The sequence below is a fragment of the Herpailurus yagouaroundi genome, unplaced genomic scaffold (genome assembly GCF_014898765.1).
Source record: "Herpailurus yagouaroundi ecotype Mexico unplaced genomic scaffold, PumYag 142, whole genome shotgun sequence".
NCBI lineage: Eukaryota > Metazoa > Chordata > Mammalia > Carnivora > Felidae > Herpailurus > Herpailurus yagouaroundi.
This window is the reverse complement of record NW_024412397.1, coordinates 54,645,519-54,668,202: the sequence shown is the minus strand read 5'-3', so window position 1 is coordinate 54,668,202 and position 22,684 is coordinate 54,645,519. Positions and strand designations below refer to the sequence as shown.

Sequence of the window (22,684 nt, the reverse complement as noted above, 5' to 3'; positions counted from 1 at the left end):
CCCTTCCCAGCTCTCCTCTAAGCTGGCTCCTTTGGTCAGCAGATCTCCTCTGGAATATTACTGCTTTCCTAGTGGCTTCTCCAAGGAACAAGTTAAAGTAGTCCCCCTCCAGCCACTTTGTTACATTACCCCATCTTATTTTCCTAATGGCATTTATGATTCCTGAGATTATCTTGTTCATTTATGTGTGTGCTTAACTATTATCTGTTTCTTCCTGCACTGCTTCTAGAATGTATGCTCCGTAGTGTGAGATCAATATTTATTTTGTTCACTGTTGTATATTCCAGGCACACCCAGACCATGGCTGGAAAAGAAACAGGCAAAACATACTTGTAGATATAAAGGAAGAAGGGAGGGAGACAAAGAGAGAGGCAGGGGAGGAGACTGAGAAAATGCAAGCATGCCCCATTAGAGCATGTTTAATTTTCTCCTGTTCCATAACTGAACAGCTACAATTAGAATGACCCATCATTCAGTGCCCATACACTATTTCATTTAAGAAAACATCCTCATCCTGTAATTAGAAGATGATAGGGGCGCCTGGGTGGCTCAGTCGGTTGAGCGTCCGACTTCAGCTCAGGTCACTATCTCACGGTCCGCGAGTTCGAGCCCCGCGTCGGGCTCTGGGCTGATGGCTCAGAGCCTAGAGCCTGCTTCCAATTCTGTGTCTCCCTCTCTCTCTGCCCCTCCCCCATTCATGCTCTGTCTCTGTCTCAAAAATAAATAAACGTTAAAAAAAAATTAAAAAAAAAAAAAGAAGATGATAGCACTTGGTTATGGTCATTCCTTGGTCAGAAGTAAGTCTTCTATACTTGTGAGCTATGACATGTGGTCTAAATTATAGACTGGCTATTCTTGAAATAGAAAAATGCACACTAATCCTCGTTTTGTTTTCTCAAAAATAAAGCTCTTTATTGGAGTTTAATGCTTAAGCATAAGCACTAAAAAGCAAATAATTTCTTTAACTCATAACAACTACAATATGGATTTTATTACTGTTTTCTTAACATCCGTTGGGTCCAACCACCCCCAGGGTTGGTGCAGACAAGCGGGCCATCCAGCTGGCCTGTCGTCCTCAAGTGCCCAGGCTGCCTTTCTGTCTGTTCTAGCTTCCTCTCCTTACCAAGACTTCTATTCCTTTAAACCGCCAACACCATTAATACTGAAGGCTTTCTCAGACAGTTGTAAATTTGAATTTCCCTACATTTTTTCTTTCTGTGCAACTGAGGCAGAAAGACACATCAACCTTTGACTAGATCACAGCGGTGGCTGTGCCAATGACTCTCCTTCCTCTCTTTCCAATCAAAAGGGAGCAACATAGAGACAGACTTATCAGCCCAGACAAACTCCACAAACTTGTTAGGTTCACCCTTATCTCCTTAGTTACTTCTTCACGATTTACTGCCCCAGCCCAAATCCCTTTGTCTTATCAATTCTTCACAGATTTATTATTTCTTTGTCTACAGGGTATAAAAGTTTCCTGCTCCAGTTGCTTCTTTGGATCTTCATTCTCTTGTGAAGGCTCCCAAGTATATGTAAAAAAATAATAAAATGAGTATGCTTTTCTCTTGTTAAAAAAAAGGTGGGGAGTAACATTTCCCACTTGGGCCCCTTACAGAGGGCTATGCCATTGTCTCCTCTTCTGCTTTAGAGGTTGAAAGAGTCAGAATAAAAATTCTGGCTCGATCACAACAACTTCAGTGACATTATTTTCCTTCTCCAAGATCTTGATTTTCTGTTTCTTTGCCCTTTTCCTACAACTGATTTCTGCATTATTTTATAGGTAATCTTATTGTCGGCCACCCTTAGGTCTATGAATAATGTGTTAATTTTTAAATTCCATTCCATACAACTTCTTAGCTGCTATCATTTGCAAACTGTTTCATTGAGAGGTATTCAGATTAAATACTTTCCAGTTGGTTCCCTTGGCAACAGATGCAACCTGTTTCTCGTATAAGTCCAAGTTTCTACCATAAACTAACTTTGGAGAAAACATCTAAACAGCAATTTGCCATGTTTTGTTTCGTAAGTGATATGACCGGATATAAGTTTGTCCTTGGTCTCTGACATATTCCAGAGACCAGTGCTTATGTAGGAGCTATGCATCAGTGCTAAGAAATGGCAAACGCTGTGTGCATCATCTATGACCCTAAGCTGTACCAATTTAATTTACAAAATGTAATCGCGAAGCCAATAGTGAGGTTCTGAACATGATCATATCTTTACAATGAGTCACCTGCCAACTGAAGGAAAACAAGACTGTTCCAGACGTTTATAATTTCACTGAGAAATCTTCCTTGTTGCTATGGTGATTTTGATGCTATTCAGCTAAGGCAAAAACTCCACATTGTTCCTAGCATGATTAATAAATGGCAAATGAATCGGATGCAATGGATTACGAAGGTGTCATGGGGCTACAGTTATTTGGTTCCATAGATGCCACACATCATGGCCCAGAAAGAGAGACAGCATTAAATTGTGGTCAAGAGCAAGTCCTCACGAGCTGCCAGGGTGGAATCCTGCCCCTTTGTAGCTGAGACTTTGGTCCAGTTACATAACTTCAGTTTCCTCATTTGTAAACTGGGGATAATAATAATAGTACCCTTCAGCTGTGTGGACCAAAGGAGAGAGCATTTGCAAAGCACTTAGATCAGTGCCTGCACATAGGAAGTGCCACTTAAAAATCTCTTTAAAATAAACAAAGTGCATAATGAAGCTTAGCCTAACTTCACTGGTAGTTTTCCGAATTAGAACTCACAAACCACTGCTTCAGGTCCATAAGGAGCAGCATCTCTTCAGTCTGATGTTTCTAGACATAAGCTTTCAAATTAGGCAAATAAAGTCATAATTTAAGGAGCAGAGTATAGTGCTCTTTTTAATGGAACATGTATTTTCACTTCCTGGAACTTAGACAACATTTAGAAACCTAATATGTCTAATATGTGTATGTGTCATCGTGGACAATTTTACGAACCCTTCAGATGTAAAATTCATATATTACTAATCACAAAATTAGGTTAAGTAAATTCTGATCTTGGGAGTCAAACCAAAATGCTTTGAATGCCACTGCTGTGTGTTCTTTGGCAAATTCCTTAAGCCCTCTGACCTCCTGTTTCTCATCTGAGAAATACAGAAGCAAACTTGCACAGAGTTGTTATGCTGTTAAAATAAGACCCTATAAGCAAATTGCATAGCATAGTTAAAGGTTAATAATGAAACACTGTATTATTGATGAATAATCCGTAAATAGCATCAAAATCTTAAATGCCTGTTTACCTTCTCATTGAGACTTGGCCAGTCCTTCCTGGCTACTCCTTCCCCGTCACCATTACTGATAACTCCTACTTGCAGTCTCTCTTTGGTGCATATTCCATTTATGGCACCATACCTTAAACTTGCTGGTGTGTTGATTTGGAACTATGCCCAAATGCGTTTATGCTCTGTCTTCTCATCGCTGTTATAAATGCGTTAAGGGCAAAAACCAGCCTCCTTCTTCTTTGGTGTCTTTTCATTAAGCCCTGTGTACCATTCCACACACTGAAGGCTGATTATTGCTTCTTAATGGATAAGAAGAGTGGTCATTATGCATTTCTTTTACTAAGTGGAGGAGTAATGAGATCCTAGTTTGAGTCCTTGTGGAAATGGAAAATCTAAGTGGAACTGAAGACAAAGTCATAAAGAAGGCTTCTATAACATAGTGTAGTGCTCTGCTGAATTCAAAGGCAATGACTGTAGAAAGAAAAAGGAGCAGTGTGCTGAGAACATACTCTTGTGTGGTACCCCCAAATGGGGACTTAGAGTAGGATGCAGCAAAGCAAGAGGAAAAGAACAATTCAGATAAGTAGCTCTACCAGGTAAGTACAGAAACTCTTCAGGGTTGGGGGTGCTCGCGTGTGCGTGCATGCGTGCGTGTGTGTGTGTAGTCAGAGGCCAAGGATAATTTAAATTAAGAAAATGTCACTGGCTTTCATGAGGAGATCATTGGAAACCTTTAAAGACTGCTTTCAGTAGATCTATGGAGGCTGAACCCAAATTAAGAGGGGTTCTGAAAGAATAGGTTTTTGGAAAGTCAATGGTTTAGGAAGCAGAGAGACTGGATGCAAGACAGTGGAGACGGACAGTGTGAGGACGGTGGAGATAAAAATGACAGATTCTTAAATTTTAAGTGACAAATGAAAACAAATAATTGAAAATCTCAAGTAAAACTATTTTCCTTTTCTTTTTTTTTTTTTTTTAATTTTTTTTTTTTCAACATTTATTTATTTTTGGGACAGAGAGAGACAGAGCATGAATGGGGGAGGGGCAGAGAGAGAGGGAGACACAGAACGGAAACAGGCTCCAGGCTCTGAGCCATCAGCCCAAGCCTGACGCGGGGCTCAAACTCACGGACCGCGAGATCGTGACCTGGCTGAAGTCGGACGCTTAACCGACTGCGCCACCCAGGCGCCCCAACTATTTTCCTTTTCAACAGCATTCTTATTGGAATTATTTCTTGGAATTCTTATTCTTATTAGCATGAGAAAAGTGAGAAGTAAATCAGAGGCCATGGTTTTAGTTTTTCCTAATACACAGGATGTTTTAAAGATTGAGACATGGAATTGCATGTATTCAAATATTTTCAAACCAACTACAGTAAGACACCATTAGTGAAAAGTAAATGTCTGAAGTTTTAGATAATTTATCTCTACCACCCACATTCGGGGTCATACCAAAAAATCAATAAAGGAAAGAAAAGTGTAGGATTTTATTAAAAATGAATTCTCTGTTTTATATCTGAATAGGTTCCACAGGATGAATGGACAGGGTACACCCCTAGAGGTAAAGACGACGAAATTCCGTGCCGAAGAATGCGGAGCGGCAGCTACATCAAGGCCATGGGAGATGAAGACAGTGGTGACTCTGACACAAGTCCCAAGCCTTCTCCCAAAGTTGCTGCGCGAAGAGAAAGCTATCTCAAGGCTACTCAGCCATCCCTTACAGAACTCACCACACTCAAGTAAGTGTTTCCAACACTACACTTCTGGTAGTCCAGCTCCTTGGATTCTCACCTAGAATCAGATCGTGGGACCCCCAGAGTAACGGGGGCAAAAGACACCCTACAAATGGAGCAGTGTGATGCCCTGAATGGCCTAGTGATTTTGACATGGGTTCTGACTTGTGTATCCCAGTGCCTTCAAAGACATGGGCACCCATGTATATGCCGCATAGATCATAAACTGAACCACAAGCCCCAAGATGAAGAGTTTGAAACAATCCAGAATGGCTTCTGAAATGAATTAATATTTCTGGTCAATGAAAAGATCTATGTATCTCAACTCTTGGGTGTTTTCTTAACCACTAAATCTGCAGGACAACTCTTTCTTATGAGACCTTTGAATTTTTCAGATAGCTGAGTAATACAATAGAGCAGATGATCTTGGAGAAGCTTATAGAAAGTGGCTATGCTTAAAATTTGGATGATATGTGAAGGTTCTTGATATAGGTTTTTAAATTTGGATGCTAAATGCATATAATTTGTAAGACCTTAAAAATGGATTTGGGGGGGGGACACCTGTCTGGCTCAGTCGGTGAAGCATGTGGCTCTTGATCTTGGGATTACAAATTCAAGCTCACATTGGGTGTAGAGATTACTTAAAATCAAGTGTTAAAAAATGGTTTTTGGGGGCGCCTGGGTGGCGCAGTCGGTTAAGCGTCCGACTTCAGCCAGGTCATGATCTCGCGGTCCGTGAGTTCGAGCCCCGCGTCGGGCTCTGGGCTGATGGCTCAGAGCCTGGAGCCTGTTTCCCATTCTGTGTCTCCCTCTCTCTCTGCCCCTCCCCCGTTCATGCTCTGTCTCTCTCTCTGTCCCAAAAATAAATAAACGTTGAAAAAAAAAATTTTTTTTTAAAAAAAATGGTTTTTGGTTTTGAAAAATATGATTATAAGTAGTCCTTACCTCTATTTGTGCTATTTGTAAATAGAGAATAGCACTGCAAAATAAACTACTGAAATTATTTTAAGCAAAGCCTGATTTAATTTTTAGTATTATTTATGGAGAGTAAATCGGAGCCTTGGAATGTATCAATGCTTGGATCATCATTTGAAAAATATTTTGTGGATGATTTGTATTTTTAAGTGCCTTTTCCCCCATGTATTGAGGAAATACATACTACTATTCATGCATTTATATTATGCTACAAAATAAAATATTAAAACACAAAATAAATAAAATAGAAAAAGACCAAAGCCATCAGGCTAAGGAAAACAAAGTAGACTATTAAGCTAAAACACTGAAAAACAGCTGACTATTCTATGATGGAAACTTACTTAAACAACAAAGTAATGCTATAGCTTAAAACAGTGGACAGAGTCCCCTCACAAATTTTTTTCAAGGGGTCATGTGGAACCTCTCCAGATCACCTCAATAAAAAATTAATACCAGTGTGCCTGGGTGGCTCATTGGTTAAGTGGCCAACTCTTGATCTTGGCTCAGGTCATGATCTCACGATTCATGAGTTTGAGCCCCACATCGGGCTCTCTGCTGACAGCGCAGGGCCTGCTTGGGATTCCGTCTCTCCCTGTCTCCACCCCTGCCCCATTCATATTCTCTCTCTCTCTCTCTCTCTCTCTCTCTCTCTCTCTCTCTTTATCTATCTCTCTCTCTCAAAATAAATAAACTGAAAAACACTTTTACTTAATACCAATGACATTAGTAAACCAACCCAAGAAAGAAAGCTCTTTTTTCTTTCCTTCAGCGTCCAGTTGCCCTTCCTCTTTGCCTTTATTATTGCAAGTATCAGTTTCCTTGGGCTGCCATAACAAAGTGGCTTGAAACAACAAAAACTTGTAATGTCACAGTTCTGGATGCCAGAAGTCGGAAATCCAGGTCTCGGTGAGACCTTGCGACGCTCCTTGAGACCATGCTCCTTGAGAAACTTGTTGAGAACAATCCTTCCTTGCCTCCTCTCAGCTTCTGGTTGTGGGCCGCCAGTCCTTGGCATTCTTTGGCTTCCAGCTGGAGCACTTGAATCTCTGCCTATCTCATGTGCGTCTTCACACAGCCGTCTTCTCATCGCACCACTCACATCGGATTAGAACCCTCCCTAATGACCTCATCTTCACTTGATTAAATCTGCAAGACCCCTATTTCCAAGTAAGGTCATGTTCACAGGTACTGGGAGTTAGGGCTTTGATATATATATACATATATATATATAGAGAGAGAGAGAGAGAGAGAGAGAGGGAGAGAAAGTAATTCAACCCATAACACTGCCACACAAGGTAAAAGTTGATCATGGAAATGAAAAATAGAAACAGGTTTTTGTTGTACTTTGGCACACCTCGTGGAGGCTCAGAAAATTAAATGTACCCAGTCAGAAAAAAAAAAAAAAACAAAACACTGGATGTGTAATAAAGGCAGTCTGCCAAGGTGGTTTAAAATGAGGGTGGCCAAGGATAACTTCTGGCAAATATCTTCTATGGACTTTAAAATATCTCTCCACTAGAGCCAAGGTGCTAATTAACATCATCTTCCGGAAGAAGCAAAAGAGGGAATGTTTTGCTCAAGAAAGTCACTTAGACCTTCAAGAGCTCGGTTGCCTCAAATGTATACCAAGCGGTGGGACTCTGCAACCTACAGAGTCCCTTCCAGAACCTTAGTACCCCCTTAGTTTATCTATCAGGATGCACGTGTCACATTGGCTGAATGACACTTCAGGTCGCAGATAATGAGATACAGCGATTGCCGCTGTAATAACCAGGTATGAGGAGAACTGAAAGGAGCGGAGCGTAAGAAAGGCTAGGAGAGTGCTCTGAGGAGGCTGAGGACTGGGGGGTAGGGGCAGAAATCGCCTCTCACACATGTGCCCTGGTCTACTCTTCTCCCAGCTTCAAGGGCTGTGGGCGATCCACTCTGAAGTCATTGGAATTCTTCCTTGTTCATCTTGCTTCCTACATAATACCATCTTCCTCTCAAGCCCAGGGCCCTATTTTTACAACCCTTGACTCGTATACTTCCTTGACTTCTCGGAAGTTTTAAGAGCGGCAGTGTTGAAGAGTTTTAAGAACAGCTACTTGGGACAGTGAAATCAGTCCCCGAGCTGAGTTAGTTGGTGATTATTCTCTTCCTCCAAACCTATGGAAATGCAACATGGTAACCAATTTACTAGGGGACCCCTTGAAGAATCGAGAAACTTTTTTCTACTCAAGATGAAAACTCAGAAACTCAAGATGGAATTTCACCAAACCATCTCTATACTTTAGCAAGCAAGACAACATCTGACCATCATTCAAACGTGCCTTTCTTCCCTTTCCTACTATTCCATTGCCCAGGCTTACTTCTCGTGGTTCCGTTTGTCTCCATTCATTCCTCCCTCACCTGGTTTAGGGATTCCATTCCTCATTACAGTCTACGTATTAGGCTTCCGTCATGCATAACTGCAGATGATTCCTAGTGAGTGCTAGTTTAATGGTATCGGAGGTACACAAGAAGACAAAGGAAATGCACTATGGAGGCAAAAAGTCCAACATGACATGACTTGTAATCAATGCCGTCTTCCATTCCTTAATGATGTTTTGACTCAAGACCATTATTTCTCTAGAAGTTCGAAGCATTCGGTCCCTCATGAGAAAAAAAAAGATCCCCATATCCTGGAATTCTACTTCCCCAAAAAAGAAGACTATATTTTTGTTCTTACTTCTTTGACATTTAAGTCACTTTTTTTCCTCCTTCCTCCTCAGCAATTCACAGCTTTAGGGATGAATCATAGCCATGAACCAAGATAACTAAAATTAGCCAAGTGAGATTGGGGCAACATTTTGTTGGAGGTTTTCAACTCCTATCTTCTGTCAGAAATGTTGGAGAGAAAGCACTTCCCTACTTTCTTACATTGTTTCTCTCTTTTGTATTTTTTAAAGGCATCTTGAGGGTTTATTTACGAGGGTTTGTTTTCATCGCCCACTCAGTGTTATTGTGTCCTGAGGTCAGTGGAACACTCTAGAGTCATAAGCAGGCTTCAGACAGTGAACTCCGTCTTGGGGCTGCATAATACCTGTAGCTACTCACTGAGGATCATTATTTCTTTCACTCTCTTGTCTCCTTCCACAGCCAGTAATAAATCCCTTCACCCCACCGCTAGCTCTCCCTTCTTTTGTTATTACCCAACAATGAACTTGAAATGGATTATTATCCAAGAATATTACTGTTTGCAAATAATAGTTTCTGGATGCTGAACAGTAAATTCTCAGGCAAGTCGAGGAGAGGTTTGGGGGTCAGAATTTCCTCAAAGCGTGTCACCACAGCTTGGCTCTAATGAATTTAACTCTTTTAGTTGGATTTGTTATAACTTGCTATTTATTTTAGCATTGAGACTACAGCCTTAGTTAAAAAATCATGGGGGCGCCTGGGTGGCGCAGTCGGTTAAGCGTCTGACTTCAGCCAGGTCACGATCTCGGGGTCCGTGAGTTCGAGCCCCGCGTTGGGCTCTGGGCTGATGGCTCGGAGCCTGGAGCCTGTTTCCGATTCTGTGTCTCCCTCTCTCTCTCTGCCCCTCCCCCGTTCATGCTCTGTCTCTCTCTGTCCCAAAAATAAATAAACGTTGAAAAAAAAAATTTTTTTTTAATAAATAAATAAATAAATAAATAAATAATCATGGCCAAATCCCATCTTGGACTTTCCCCCCGCCCCTGATATTTTGTAGAAAGAACTTTCTTAAAAGCTGCTATTTAAAAGAGTCTCTATTTAAATTCAACTGTCCATTAATCCTAGGCAAATAACACGTTAAAATTTCTTCATACTTCTTTATCTCTTCATCCAAGAACTGAGAAAACTTTGCTCCTGGAGGAAATAATCTCTAACATTACATTACACACTTTCAAAGGCCTCTGAAATCGACATGGAGGGCCCCAGACTTCTGTGCACGTTTGACTTTGTGGGTAACCAGGTAGAGCTCCTAGCACTTTTGATAAAATGTCTAACAAAAGGCTTCGAGCAGGTTCATGTTCAGTCCTCAGTGTCTTGAAGGCAGTAGTTTTGCGTGTTCAGAATGGCTAATCCTCTTAATCTGCATTCTTTTCCTGATCCTGAACTTCTTTTTTATGTATATTGGTGAAATACTAAATAGCTGTGTGGCTTTGGCAACTGGTTTAATGTATCCGAGCCTGGCACACATACACCCAAATTAAATGAGAGGCTTGGGCTCTTAGCATGGATGGTACCGCTTAGATAACTCTCATCACCACTCCCCACCCTTCCTGAACCCCCAGGCCCATGGCAGACAGCATTACCCGATTCCAGCATTAATGGATCCCAGTACCCTTCCTGCTGAACACAGATTGGGCTTCAGAACCCTTCTCAACACAGTTCTCTAGCACTCACTTCTCATTGACTACTGATGCCAAGAAGTGCTGTCTCTCACCCACAGTCTCTGAGAGATCTTTCCCCACTATTATATATGAATGTAAGGATGAGGCAGGGAAGAACTGGGAGTTCACGGTTTAAAGACAAAAGGATCAGCATTGGTAAACAAAATAATTTGAGAAGAGTTAGATGAGGCGTTCCCCTACAACTGTAATTCTGGAAGTTTAAAATGTATCAGTGTTATATCAGGAACCCAAAACTAGCTTTTTGCTAGAGTCTCTGTTTTTTATGATCTTTGAATAAACTTCTTGCTCCCTTTCGTCTCTCTGGACACAGTGTTCCTCGCATTCCACAAGCCCCTCCTGCCCACCTGCGGTTCCCCAGGTGCCTTCTCTCCCCAGAAAAGGGGGACCTGGGGCATATGAACATGAGAGCATTTTTTTCCTAAGGGTGTGAGCCGTGTTTAAGAACCTAACCATATATATCATCCCATCTCTGTCCTAAGTGGTATGAAATGTCTCTGTTTCCCTTTGTTGTCTGTTTTTCCCACATGCTTTGATATTTCTCTCCTGCCTGACCACCGGTATAACTCCACATATAACGACAGACAATCTTTACGATAGAAGAGAGAACAGAACACAACTGACCCTACAATATTGTGAATATAATTCAGTGATATAAACTCAAGATAGTTTCCCAATCCTTTCCTGACCACGGTACTTTCCTCTATTACATTCCATCCTCCCAACTCCTTTACCCACCCACCTTCCACAATAATAAGACAAGGGAAGAGGTTAAAGCTAAAACTCATTCACCTGCCCCTAGAGAAATAATCTTAATACCCTTCAACCCCTTGCTAGAAATAAGGCTCATAGAAAAACAAAACAAACAGTAACTGCTACAAGAAATTGCCCATTATAGTCAGCCCAGATCACCAGGCCCAGGTTAAGAAAAATCAGTCCCTCTTTGAGGTATGAATGCTTTCCTCCAAATGAGATGGGTGTGTGTTGAGCCCTGTATCTGTACCACATCCTGGTCTCTTGGGATAGAATTGCTCTTTAGAAAAGCCTGTTTTGGGGTGCCTGGGTGGCTCAGTCGGTTAAGCAACTGTCTTCGGCTCAGGTCATGATCTCACGGTTCATGGGTTTGAGCCCCGCATCAGGCTCTGTGCTGACAGCTCGGAGTCCGGAGCCTGCTTCGGATTCTGTCTCCCTCTCTCTCTACCCCTCCCCCACTTGTGCCCTGTCTCTCTCTCTCTCTCTCTCTCAAAAATAAATAAAATTTAAAAATTAAAAATTAAAAAAAAAAAAAGAAAAGCCTGTTTTGGAAGGACACTTGCATAGATTAGACTGTCCCTACAATGATCATGACCCCAAAGAGGAAAGAACTGCTTGCATATCTTTGAGGGAGGTGAAGGAATGAAAGGAAATTCAGATACATTTTAGAGAGAGAACATGTTGACTCAGGCTTGCCTTGGGGTAAAGGAAAGAAAGGCCAAATGACCATTGGGTCAGAGATAAGGAGGCGTTGGCTCATGCCTGAGGTTCAAGGGAGAAGCGATAGGCTTTTAGGAGCCTGGGTCCACGTCCCATCAGGACTAGTGTATTAACAAACCCTGTACCTATATCTTTTCTGTGGCTATACAGTATGTCACCTGAGCTGTCTTCTCATGACCAGGCAAGGCACCAAAGACTAGAGAAACATGAGCAGGGGAAGACCCCAGAAAAGGGTTCTGGAAATGAAGATTCCCCAGTCCCCTCCTGCAGTACCCATCAGCAGTGCTACCCACTGGCATGCCAGGAAGACTTCTGTTTACCGAGATATTTAAAATCCTTTATCCTGCCTGTCTGCTGGCTACCGTGCCTTCAATTTAATATCTACATTCCCCGTTAAAGCGCAGACAACCAGGTAACAGAGAACACCCTAATTATAATCAGAAATGGTATTCATGTAATCACTCACTCATTTATTCAGGACCTTTAATATTGAAGTCCCTGTGGGAGACATTTATACCTTGGTTTCAACACATTTATTAAATTCTTTACTAATTTCTGGTTTTCCATAGTCAAGTGGAAAATATATATATATATACACACACACACACATATATATGTATATATATATATATAGACACACACATGCATTTGTTTATAAATATATATTTATATATAGATGTTTTTATAAATATATTTATATAAATACAGATTTTTTAGAGATATAAATATACCCTAAAAGATACTCTAGAGTATATAGTTGTGCCCTAGAATCTAAGAATGGTGGAAGAAGGCCCTACAGAGAAGAAATAAACTAAAAATTCAGAGGCCAAAGGTATTCAAGTTTATCATTTTGTCCAGAATTTTTTCTGGTCATAAAAATCTACTTGACATGGGGAGAGCGTTTTCTTTCTTTCTTTTTTTTTTTTTTCATTGCAGATTACTATTGTGTCAGCATAGTCCGTGTTATTAGTTTGGCTTTTGTTTTATATCGTTAAAGAAATCCTCCTGGTTCGTCTCTGAGAGCAGCACACTTATGAAGGAATGAGAAAAGCTACTTTAAAGGAAGCCTAGGCAGACATGTTAGGAGGTGCCTCTAATCTTTTTTGGAAGCAGGTTGGGTGTGAGTCCTAAATAAATCCATCTTTACAGAGAATGCATATGGGACAGGAAAACCACTGACATTCCTGTATATAAATAAGAGGAAACGACATCAAAATGACAGCCCAAGGAACTTAGGTTAGCTGCAAGGGGAAACTTCTAATGGCAAAGTTATTAATCATGGAATAAACCAAGTGGGGAATTTGAAGACAAATTTTTCCAGGCACCTTTTAAAACAACCTGAACTGTCCTTCTCAGAGCTTTGGTAATCCTGCTGACTTGGGTGGAATGGACAGAATGTCTGTGTGAGATTTTCCCAGCCTGTGGAGTCTAAGTTAAGCCTAAGCCAAAGACCAGCACCACGTTCTTATCATGTATATTCATTTTGGATTTTTACATGAAGCATATGCAAGAAGATGAGATTTCTAGGCACCCAAATAATTCACTTCTCCTTGAGTACGTCACTGCTCTTCCTGACTCCTTCCATTTCTGTCACCCGAATTACCATTTTCCCAAATTCTGTCTTGAAACATTGCAGCTCAAACTCTCACCTCTTAGGCTTTAAGGCTTCCCTCCTCATTTGAATGACCACAATGACCCATCTCTCTTACAGGCACCAGCCTCTCCCGGCAATAACTCCTATAGACTTTCTACCAGGTCACTGAAACATCACCTCTGAATTCTATTGTGTCCATGTACTTAGTCCTCAATGGGCACATGTTAAGATGAACACACAAAACAGTATGACGAGCAGCACTAATGATTACTGAAGTACTGAAGTCTATCCTTCTGAGACCAAATATTTGGCGCGCTCTCTCTCTCTCTCTCTCTCTCTCTCCCTCTCTCCCTCCTGGAGGCAAAATGTATTTGTGCCCCCATTACCACCATCAAAGGCAGAAGACCCAAATTCTGGTCCTATATTAAACTTTAAAGTTTATGATCTGTGGATGATGAATGATTGTCTGTAGAACAGAGAATGATACACTGTAATATCTACAACTCGTTCAGATATGGCTCTTCCACACTTGGAGACCTGCAGCCTCTAACTGAAAATGACCTGCCCCCTACATGCCACTTGTAATGCTGGAATAAGATCAAAACATCCCCAGTAAGACTCCCATTCAAAAAGAAGAAGACGGGAGACAACAGTAGTCACCGGCCCTTAGCGATTCTACAATCGCACTGGGGAGGATGTCCAGGCTCCTTACTCTGGGGAAGGCAAGGTTTCTTGATTAGGCTACAATTCTGCTTCCTGGAAGCAGCTTCCTTGTACTTTGCTCTCCACGTTTCCCAGCTCCCTGCTCTGGGAGAGTCTTCCATTTCTATTATTCCCCTGATCATATTCAAAGTACACGGCTGGGAACATGTGCTCCTTAGAGCCCAAGAGACATTTTAGAACTCCTTGTCACTACATCTTTTAAGTGCAGTACAGCTCTCTCAAGACTGTAGTCAGCTTCTTATCTATGGATGTGGGTGAGTTCCGTGTAACAATCATCACACTCGCAGAACCCTTCTAGATACAATGATCATTTTTGCTCTCTTTGTTTGCCTTCCCACCCCCATGCCTCTAAGATCCTCTCAGCCTAAAAATGTATTAGTGCTTTCCTCTGAATCATTTTGTCTAATCAAAGTATTTACCTAATTGCATATTCGTTCCCAACGCTCTGACTCCACTCAAAGATTTGAACCATAAGGTGAGGTAGCCACATCCTTGATTTGAACCTTGTCACAAGTGGTAGTTTTTATCACTCAAAGCCCTCCTCGGGTTTACCTTCTACAAATCGGGTTGAAATCAGTTGCTTCTTCCAATCCTTCAAGTCCTCGCATCTCTAGCCTCTCCTTATTCCCTTCCGTTGCTGCTTACAATCTAACCAATTCTTTTCTGAGCTTATTTCAAACTGCATCATGACTGCTGACAGCAACCAACACATGCTATTGACATTCTGTTTTGTACCTACCTCCCCTAGAGTTATGAGTTCATTTATTACATCATCTACCTTCCAGGTTGTTGCAGACAACAGTTTATCAAATGATTCACCACTGCATAACCTAGATCGGTATGTTTCCCAGCCTCCAATAAAAGTTTCTTTCTTGCTCCCAATGTATGTCCATTGTGAATTGTCAGGAGGCTCTGCTCATTTCAGTCACTCAGATGTCCAGAAAGACAGAGAGTACATCTCAGTAGGTGCTTCGATGGTCACCAAATCAGAAAAAGAGAAAGTACGTAATGAAGCACTCTTTCCTGGAATTGATACACATCATTTTTGCTCACGTTTCATTGCTAAAGCCAGCCAGATGACCACACCTGTTTCAGAGAGACAGAGAAGTGCAGTCCTACCGTGTGCCCCGAAAATGAAAAGCTGGGTGTATTTGATGGACAGCAGCAATGGTACCTCAAGGTCTTTGTTTACACTGTTCCCCACCCTACCCCCCAAGAAAGCCGTCTCGGCTTCATTAATTCATTCAGTTAATGCAGCATGTTGCTGAAGAGTGCGGGCTCCGAGGTGAGATTACCTGGCTTCAAAGTCATAGCTCTGTCACTTCTAGATGTGCTACCGTGGGAAAAATCGCCTAAGCTTTCTGTGACTCAATTTCCTCATTAGTTATACAGGGATGATAATATTTCCTACCTCAAAAGTAGTTGTGAAGAATCGATAATGTAACATATGCAGAAGGCTTCAAACAGTGCCCAGCACATGCTAAGCGCTCCATAACGTGTTAGCTATTACCACCCTTATTATTGTTTGTGGCCACCTATTATGTGCTAAGCATCGGGATACATTAGGAGCCAGGATTCCTAGTATAATAGAACTTACAATCTAATGGGAGAGGAGAGTAGGAAAAAACTCTTCATTCTTTTTGATCTTACTCTCAAATTGAACCTCTCCTTGTTAACCATTAGTTCTTCCTCCTAAGAATTCCTGAAGCACTGTGTTCAATCATTTCTCAAGGTAGTTGTAGCCTTCTTACATATACTTCTGTTTTCTCGGTCCTCGCATCAAATGCTGTCTGAAGTAATGTTGGAAAAGCACTGGGCATAGGGTCAGCCCCGAGAGGTACTGAATGAATGCTAACTTACCGTTAAACAATCCCTCCGTGCCTCAGACGCCTTGATCGGTGGCTTCCCAGAGTGGCTTTGGCCCGTAGTTGTTGAGTTGAATTGTCATCTAATACCCACCTGTCGCCCTTTGGCTATGCCTGGGCTTGCTCAGACTCCACCCTTCCTGTGAGTCTGAATCTGTGGTTCTCTCCCTGTTCCTTCTCAACCCTCCTTGGCATCACCAGCCCACCTGGAGACTGGGAGCTCAGTCTGGCAGGTATACATTAGCATGTTAAAAATATCTATGCAGCCATCCCTAGTATTGTCATCCACTCTGAACATTAGCATATTTCTGGTAGTGCGTCTGGGGAATCCCTGTTTGTTCTAGTTCAGTGAAGAGGAGGGGAGAGACTCTAAGACCAACAGTAATGAGTCCTTTGAGAATTAGAGCAGGATTCTCTGCAATAATCACATTACCTGGTTAGCATTCTTTCAAATGGATCTGTTACCCAAAGAAACCAAGGAAGAAGAAATATAATTTGATCATCTATCCCGATAACGAGTAACATTTTAATTTTCTTTCAAGCCTACTTTTCAGGTAAAAACCTTAAATAACACTTTATCAAGTGTTTTCAGTATATCTCATTTGATCCTCCCAATGGTCTCAGGAAAGATTTCGAATTGATTTTCACCAACATTTTACCAATAAATCAAGGGTTCCCCATGGTTGTGAGCCTCAGAATATAGAGCCCAGCTTGGTCTTGGGTCTTAGGCTCCAGCCATCTGCTTTCCACTCCATCTTTCTTCCTCCCACTGTCTCGTGGAGCTCTGGGGACTATTCCCCAAGTAAGACTGTCTTCACCATCTGGACATTGTTCCTGGCTTCCAGCTCCGAAACTTCTTTTAGTTCTTTGGACCCACTTCTCTTTCCGAGAAGAAGCAGAGCTGAGAGTTCTAGGCATAGATCCAGGTTACCACCTGCCTGTGAAATTGCCACCACCTTGGTAGCATCATCCCTGGGCCATATTTCAAGAGAGACGGACACTGTACTGTGGGTTTGGGCACCTGAGGAGACTGGCCTAATCCTAGAGCTCATGTCTGGAGAGGCTGAAATTAAAAAGCCAAGATAGAACCACTTTCTTGTGTTGTCTCCCTTGTTTCCTTCTACTCATTAAAGAAAGGTAATGTCAAGATGTTAGAGTAAGAGAAGCTGAGAATTAAAATAGCCACGTTCTTCAAGCCAGAGACTGTGCCCCTCTTCATTGAATGGAACCACTCGGCAATGTTGGCTGATCCAGTTTGCCAGTGAGAGCCAATGATGTGCACCTCTCCTCAATTCCATCTCATTCGTGTCACTATGGTAACTTGACATTGGCCACAATGGGACTGTTTACACCACAGAAATCAAGAAATCCTACAAATCAGAGATTTTTTTTTCTTTCCAAGGAGCCCATTTTAAGCATTGACCCATACACTAGTGCACATTATCTTCAAGTAGCCATCCTTCAGAGACAGGACAAAAGGAAACTCTTAGAAGCAAAACCAGAAGGAAACTCAGAGATTGCTCCAGCCCAGTTATCTTGCAAATGAGGATGTTGAGGCCCAGAGAAGAGCAGTGACTTGCTCAAACTATGGGGCAAATTTTAGGATCCGAGTCTTCTCACTCACAGCTAAGAATCTTTCCAGATAAATAACAGTTTTCAAGCTGCTGCGTTCCCTGGGGAGGACAAGAGATATATAAGTGTTCTGTCTCCAGTGCAAATATATGAATAAGTGTCACCAAAACAAAGAAAACAATTTTGTGTAATTATTTATAAGTTTCAAAATAACATTATGTATGTTTACCTCAGACTACAAGTGCTGTAATTGCTCAGAAAATAAAAAGTTATTATGATAGAAACAGCAAGGGATGGCTTCATGAAAGAGAAAGGATTCAGCCTGGAATTTGAATAATTACTCAGAGGCAAGAGACTGGGGATCAGGAATGTGTCTGACCAGAAAGGAACCAAGCTGACTGACATAGAGAAGGAGTATTTAAAAATGGGAAACTATCTTTGGAGAGAGAGGGAAGACTTTTACAAGCAATATCCGTGAATTAGAGAATTAGCTTTGCTTTAATCCAGTTAGTGATAGGGAATCGTTGATGACAGAGCAGGAAAATAATGTCAGTGTTGTTTTAGAACGATGGCCTGCCTGGTGTGGAATAAAAAAGCGAATTACAGAAGAACTTTTCTCCCATTTAGATGAGAGAATGTTCTACGTTATTTACATGGGGATCTACATTGGAAGGATGTTTTCTAACACCTCAATAGTCATTCTTTCTCTGAAGAGCCTTTAGGGGTGATTTTTTTCCCCTTTCTTCTGCTTTTCTCTATTTTTTTTTCCTTCGTTTAGTTTCTTTGGGCTTTCCTCCCTCATTGCTGTGTAGCTAATTTTAACAACAACATCAAAAATCACCTCAAAGAATAATGACCAACGCCTAGAAGTGCTTCCTAAATGCCAGTATGTATAGTCATTCTAATGGTACCTCAGGACGGGAATTATGGTTATCCTGAATTATATGATGAGGAAACTGGGACACAGGAGGTTGATTGACTTGCCAAAGGTCACAGAGCCAGGAGAGCCCCAGCCAGGATTTGAATCCAGAGCCCGCCTCATTCACCACCACACTACACCGCCTCCGAATGTGAGAGCCGAGTTGGAGGCAGACAGTTTGAAATCAAGCGAACGAGCCCAGGAAAAGTCACACTGATCCAGCATGAAGCACGTGAAGTGTAGACGAGGACGATACCAGAAAAGAGCAGTACGCAGTTATACAGATGAAGATCCCAAAAATCAAAAGTCAACTGAGAATGGGTCAATCCCTTATTGTTGTGTTCTCTTGCGTGCTGTGGTGATAGCCTACACCACAACGGATTTCACACCTACCCACATCTCTTTTCTGTTTGGGAATAATGGGAAGATGTCCATTTTGATTAATATAAAAGTAATACTCAAGGGGCGCCTGGGTGGCGCAGTCGGTTAAGCGTCCGACTTCAGCCAGGTCACGATCTCGCGGTCCGGGAGTTCGAGCCCCGCGTCGGGCTCTGGGCTGATGGCTCAGAGCCTGGAGCCTGTTTCCGATTCTGTGTCTCCCTCTCTCTCTGCGCCTCCCCCGTTCATGCTCTGTCTCTCTCTGTCCCAAAAATAAATAAACGTTGAAAAAAAAAAATTAAAAAAAAAAATAAAAAAATAAAAGTAATACTCAAGAATTTCAGCAGCACCAATGAGTAGTTTAATAATATGTAAAAGTCTTCCTCCCTCTCCGACCCCTGTTACCCCTTAGAGGTAAGAATTATAACCAATTTCTGTGTACCCTTTCAAAATACTCTATGCAGACATTATATACACATATGTATACTGTATATACACATATATGTACATATACTGTATATGCACAGTTCCTCAATTTGGCTCTTTTCACTTAAAATCCTTTTTTGTAAGTTTATTTATTGGGAGGGAGAAAGAGGGGGAGAGAGTGCATGCACGAGCATGGGAAGGGCAGAGAGAGGAGGAGAGAGAGAATCCCAAGCAGGCTCTGCTCTGTCAGTGCTGAGCCTGACGCGGGGCTGGATCCCATGAACCGTGAGATCATGACCTGAGCTGAAATCCAGAGTTGGACATTTAGCCAACCAGGCACCCCTTAAAATTATTTCCTAAACATTATTTTATATAAGTGCACATAGATTAACTTTTTTGAGAAATTCTTCTTAGCAACTGCAAAGTATTCCATCGTATGGGTATACAATAACTTAGGTAACCACTTCCTTCTTTGCATGGAGAATATCCATTATGCAAGGGCAAAGAAGGCAAAAAGGTTAGTGATGATAAAAAGAGATATTTGCAACCTATCAAAATGATCATTGGATTCTAACTCTTGGGCAAGAGGGCCTGGAGTAAGAATTTGGAAGTACTTTCCACAAACATGAAGGAAAGCAAAGCACTTGATCATTTGAAGAGAATGGAGATGAAACATAAGGCATGATATAAAGGGAAATGTTCCCGGCCTTCAAAATCAAATAGCATAATCACAAAGCCCGCCTTTTCAATTCCTTGCAGGCAGGACTGCGTTCTAATGCCAATCAGGAAGCGAATAGAAACAATCCACCATTGCAAAAACAATCCAGGGGGCCATTGTAGAAATAAGTGAATTTTTGTTTGTTTTTTGTTTTTGCGACTTACAGTCATGGTGATATTTGATCCATAGCTAGAAATTTCCAGCTTATTTTCCTTTTTGAATATTTTGAAATCCACTGAGCTATTTAGAAAACAGACTAAAATCTTCCTATTCTTCTTTCCCTGGTTGTCTTGAAAACAAAAACAAAAACAAGCAAAAAAGCAATCATCCTAGGGAAAGGAAGGTCCTAGTATTAACAGGAAGGAAAAGTGACCCTTCAGGGGGGAAAAAAATCTTAGGTTTTCTCATTCTGTTTCGTTTTTGCAAAATAAGGTAAATGCATTAAATGCTTGTGCTGCTTGACCCCCCCTGGACCCTCCCTGAGTTTATTCAAGCAGTTACTATGGCAACCACCCACGCTTTAAGCAGTTGAGCTAAGTATTGTGGAAAACAGCTTGCTGAGCCTCTGTCTGGCTCCCATGATCATTTCACGTACCCTGGTGGTCACTTCACTTCATTAAAGCTAAATGACAATTTAAATATATTAATAATGCTTTCTTGTTCTCCTTTAAAGAAAAGCCAACACCACTTTTTAAAAGACATGATAAAACAATGAACATATAACAGTTGCCGTTTGAGTCGGCTGGCTGGCCGCGATAACCGTCAGAGATGGAATAATGTCAGGAACCAGAAAAATGCAGTGAAGAAACTCCAGCGGGGACAGCGCGCTTGGCCACCACTCCCCTCCCCACCAGCCCCCACTGCCACCTTCTTGCCTTTCCCAACATCCCAGTGCCTATGCCTCAAGGACCCACCGTGATATGATAGATCACAGAGCTGCTGATATAGGGGCAGCCCAAAATAATGAGAAAAGGTAGCTCTGAGAACAGATCTGGACTTCACCACTTTACAACCTTAGACCAATTACTTAACTTCTCTGAGCGTGGCTTTTGTTGTTCCTGCTTTGTGAGGGTTTTGAGTGGTTTTTTTTTTTTTCTCATTTTTAAAATAGTTCTGATTATTGAGAATTAAATCAATTTTGTGAGAATTCAGTGAGCTAACAAATATTAATTAAGGACCTGATCTGAAATGCCTTATTCAGGAGGCATGTATTTAGTGTGTCCTATGCACAGGATACAAATTTGACATAAAAATAAATAAACAAACAGACCCAGAGAAAAAAGAGACAACTGGAAAACCACAAAGACAGATGCATTTACAGAGAATAATTTACTCAACCCCCCACGATGTGCCAAGCCAATCAGGCAGACCCCAGCCAGGCTCTGTGAGATTCTTCCTCCTTCCCAAGTCAGTCCTGGGCTATGTTTTTCTTCTACTTTGTATCTGCCCCTGACCTTTGATCCCTGTAGGCTCTTCCCTGGTCCCAGGCTCCAAATAGACGAGACCCTAGCTGACCTGAAGGGCTCCTTGGCCGAAGGAGCAAGCAATCTGCTTCTACCAAACCTTCCCCATGTGAACCTCTGTGGCTGAGAATGTATATGTTTCCCTGGAAATCCCATCCCTGTCCTTTACCCGCTTCTCACCGTTTCACCTCCTCTGTTGGAAGATTTCACTGGCAGGCAGCTGAGACTGATCTGTAGTCTGGTGAAGTTAAGCGTTTTACTTACTATTCTAAATGACTAACTTTGCCTATGTTTCCAGGAAATCAACCATTGAGGGGCAGGGATTAGAGTGGATCAGATCCTTTGTCTTAGTGCCTCATGGTACACGGATTCCTTGACTCACTTGACCAATCTGGGTGAAACCCACCCCTCTGATAGTGTACAGGGTGACCTACCTGATCCACGACTAAGAGTGTTAAGAATGTCCCGTTTCCGTGCACATTAGCCCTTAAGAGTAGAAAGCTTTCTTTATTCTCTTATTGTTCGTATTGTCATCCTTGATCTATACCACCAGGCAGATTACACGAGTACACGAGTTCAAGAAGCCATGGGGGCGTACCATAGGATGGAGAAACTACTGGGAAACGCATTTTTTTAATTATTATAGTGAATTCTGGGGATTATTTTTACCAACAAAGCACCTCCGGCTAGAATTTGCTTGGACAGCAAAAGGAGAACCCACGAGCTCCCATCTCCAGAGGGATTGCAGCTCTTAGTGTAGTGGCCGAGAGCTTGTGACTGACAGGTCCATATCACTTTCACGGAACAAGCTCATTTGGCTTCCTCCCAGGATCTCCTGGATGGGCTGTCACTCAGTGCACATTTTCCCTCTTCCAGGCTCCTCCAGAGAGCACACAAAGCCTTCCAAAGGACTGTGGTAACTATTAAGAACATTTTTCTTGTGCAGTCACTATGAGAGTATTTCATTTTTATGTCGTTTTCACAGTTGTGAAAGTTTGTGACTTATATCTCATGTGAACATGGGACAGCCCCCCTTCTACGCAAGAGACTCTACTCCACCAATTACAGGTCGTGAACGGAACTGGGGCTTAGCTCAGTCTTCCTACTCTTCAGCCAGAATATTTTCTAAGATACTAAATGCCAATAAGAAACAAGCAAGGGACAGAATTTTTAAGAAGAGAAAAACACTGTTTG

At 41.8% G+C, this 22,684-nt stretch overlaps 1 protein-coding gene across 12 annotated transcripts in view; it reads left to right on the top strand.

Annotated features, from left to right (window-relative positions):
* DLGAP1 (DLG associated protein 1) overlaps nt 1-22,684 on the top strand; it is an 898,848-nt gene that overhangs the window by 627,010 nt on the left and 249,154 nt on the right. For all 12 annotated transcript variants that reach the window (XM_040479302.1, XM_040479303.1, XM_040479300.1 and 9 more), the window contains one exon: nt 4,782-4,996. In XM_040479302.1, the coding sequence (XP_040335236.1) occupies nt 4,782-4,996 (215 nt within the window). The remainder of the gene's footprint in view (nt 1-4,781; nt 4,997-22,684) is intronic.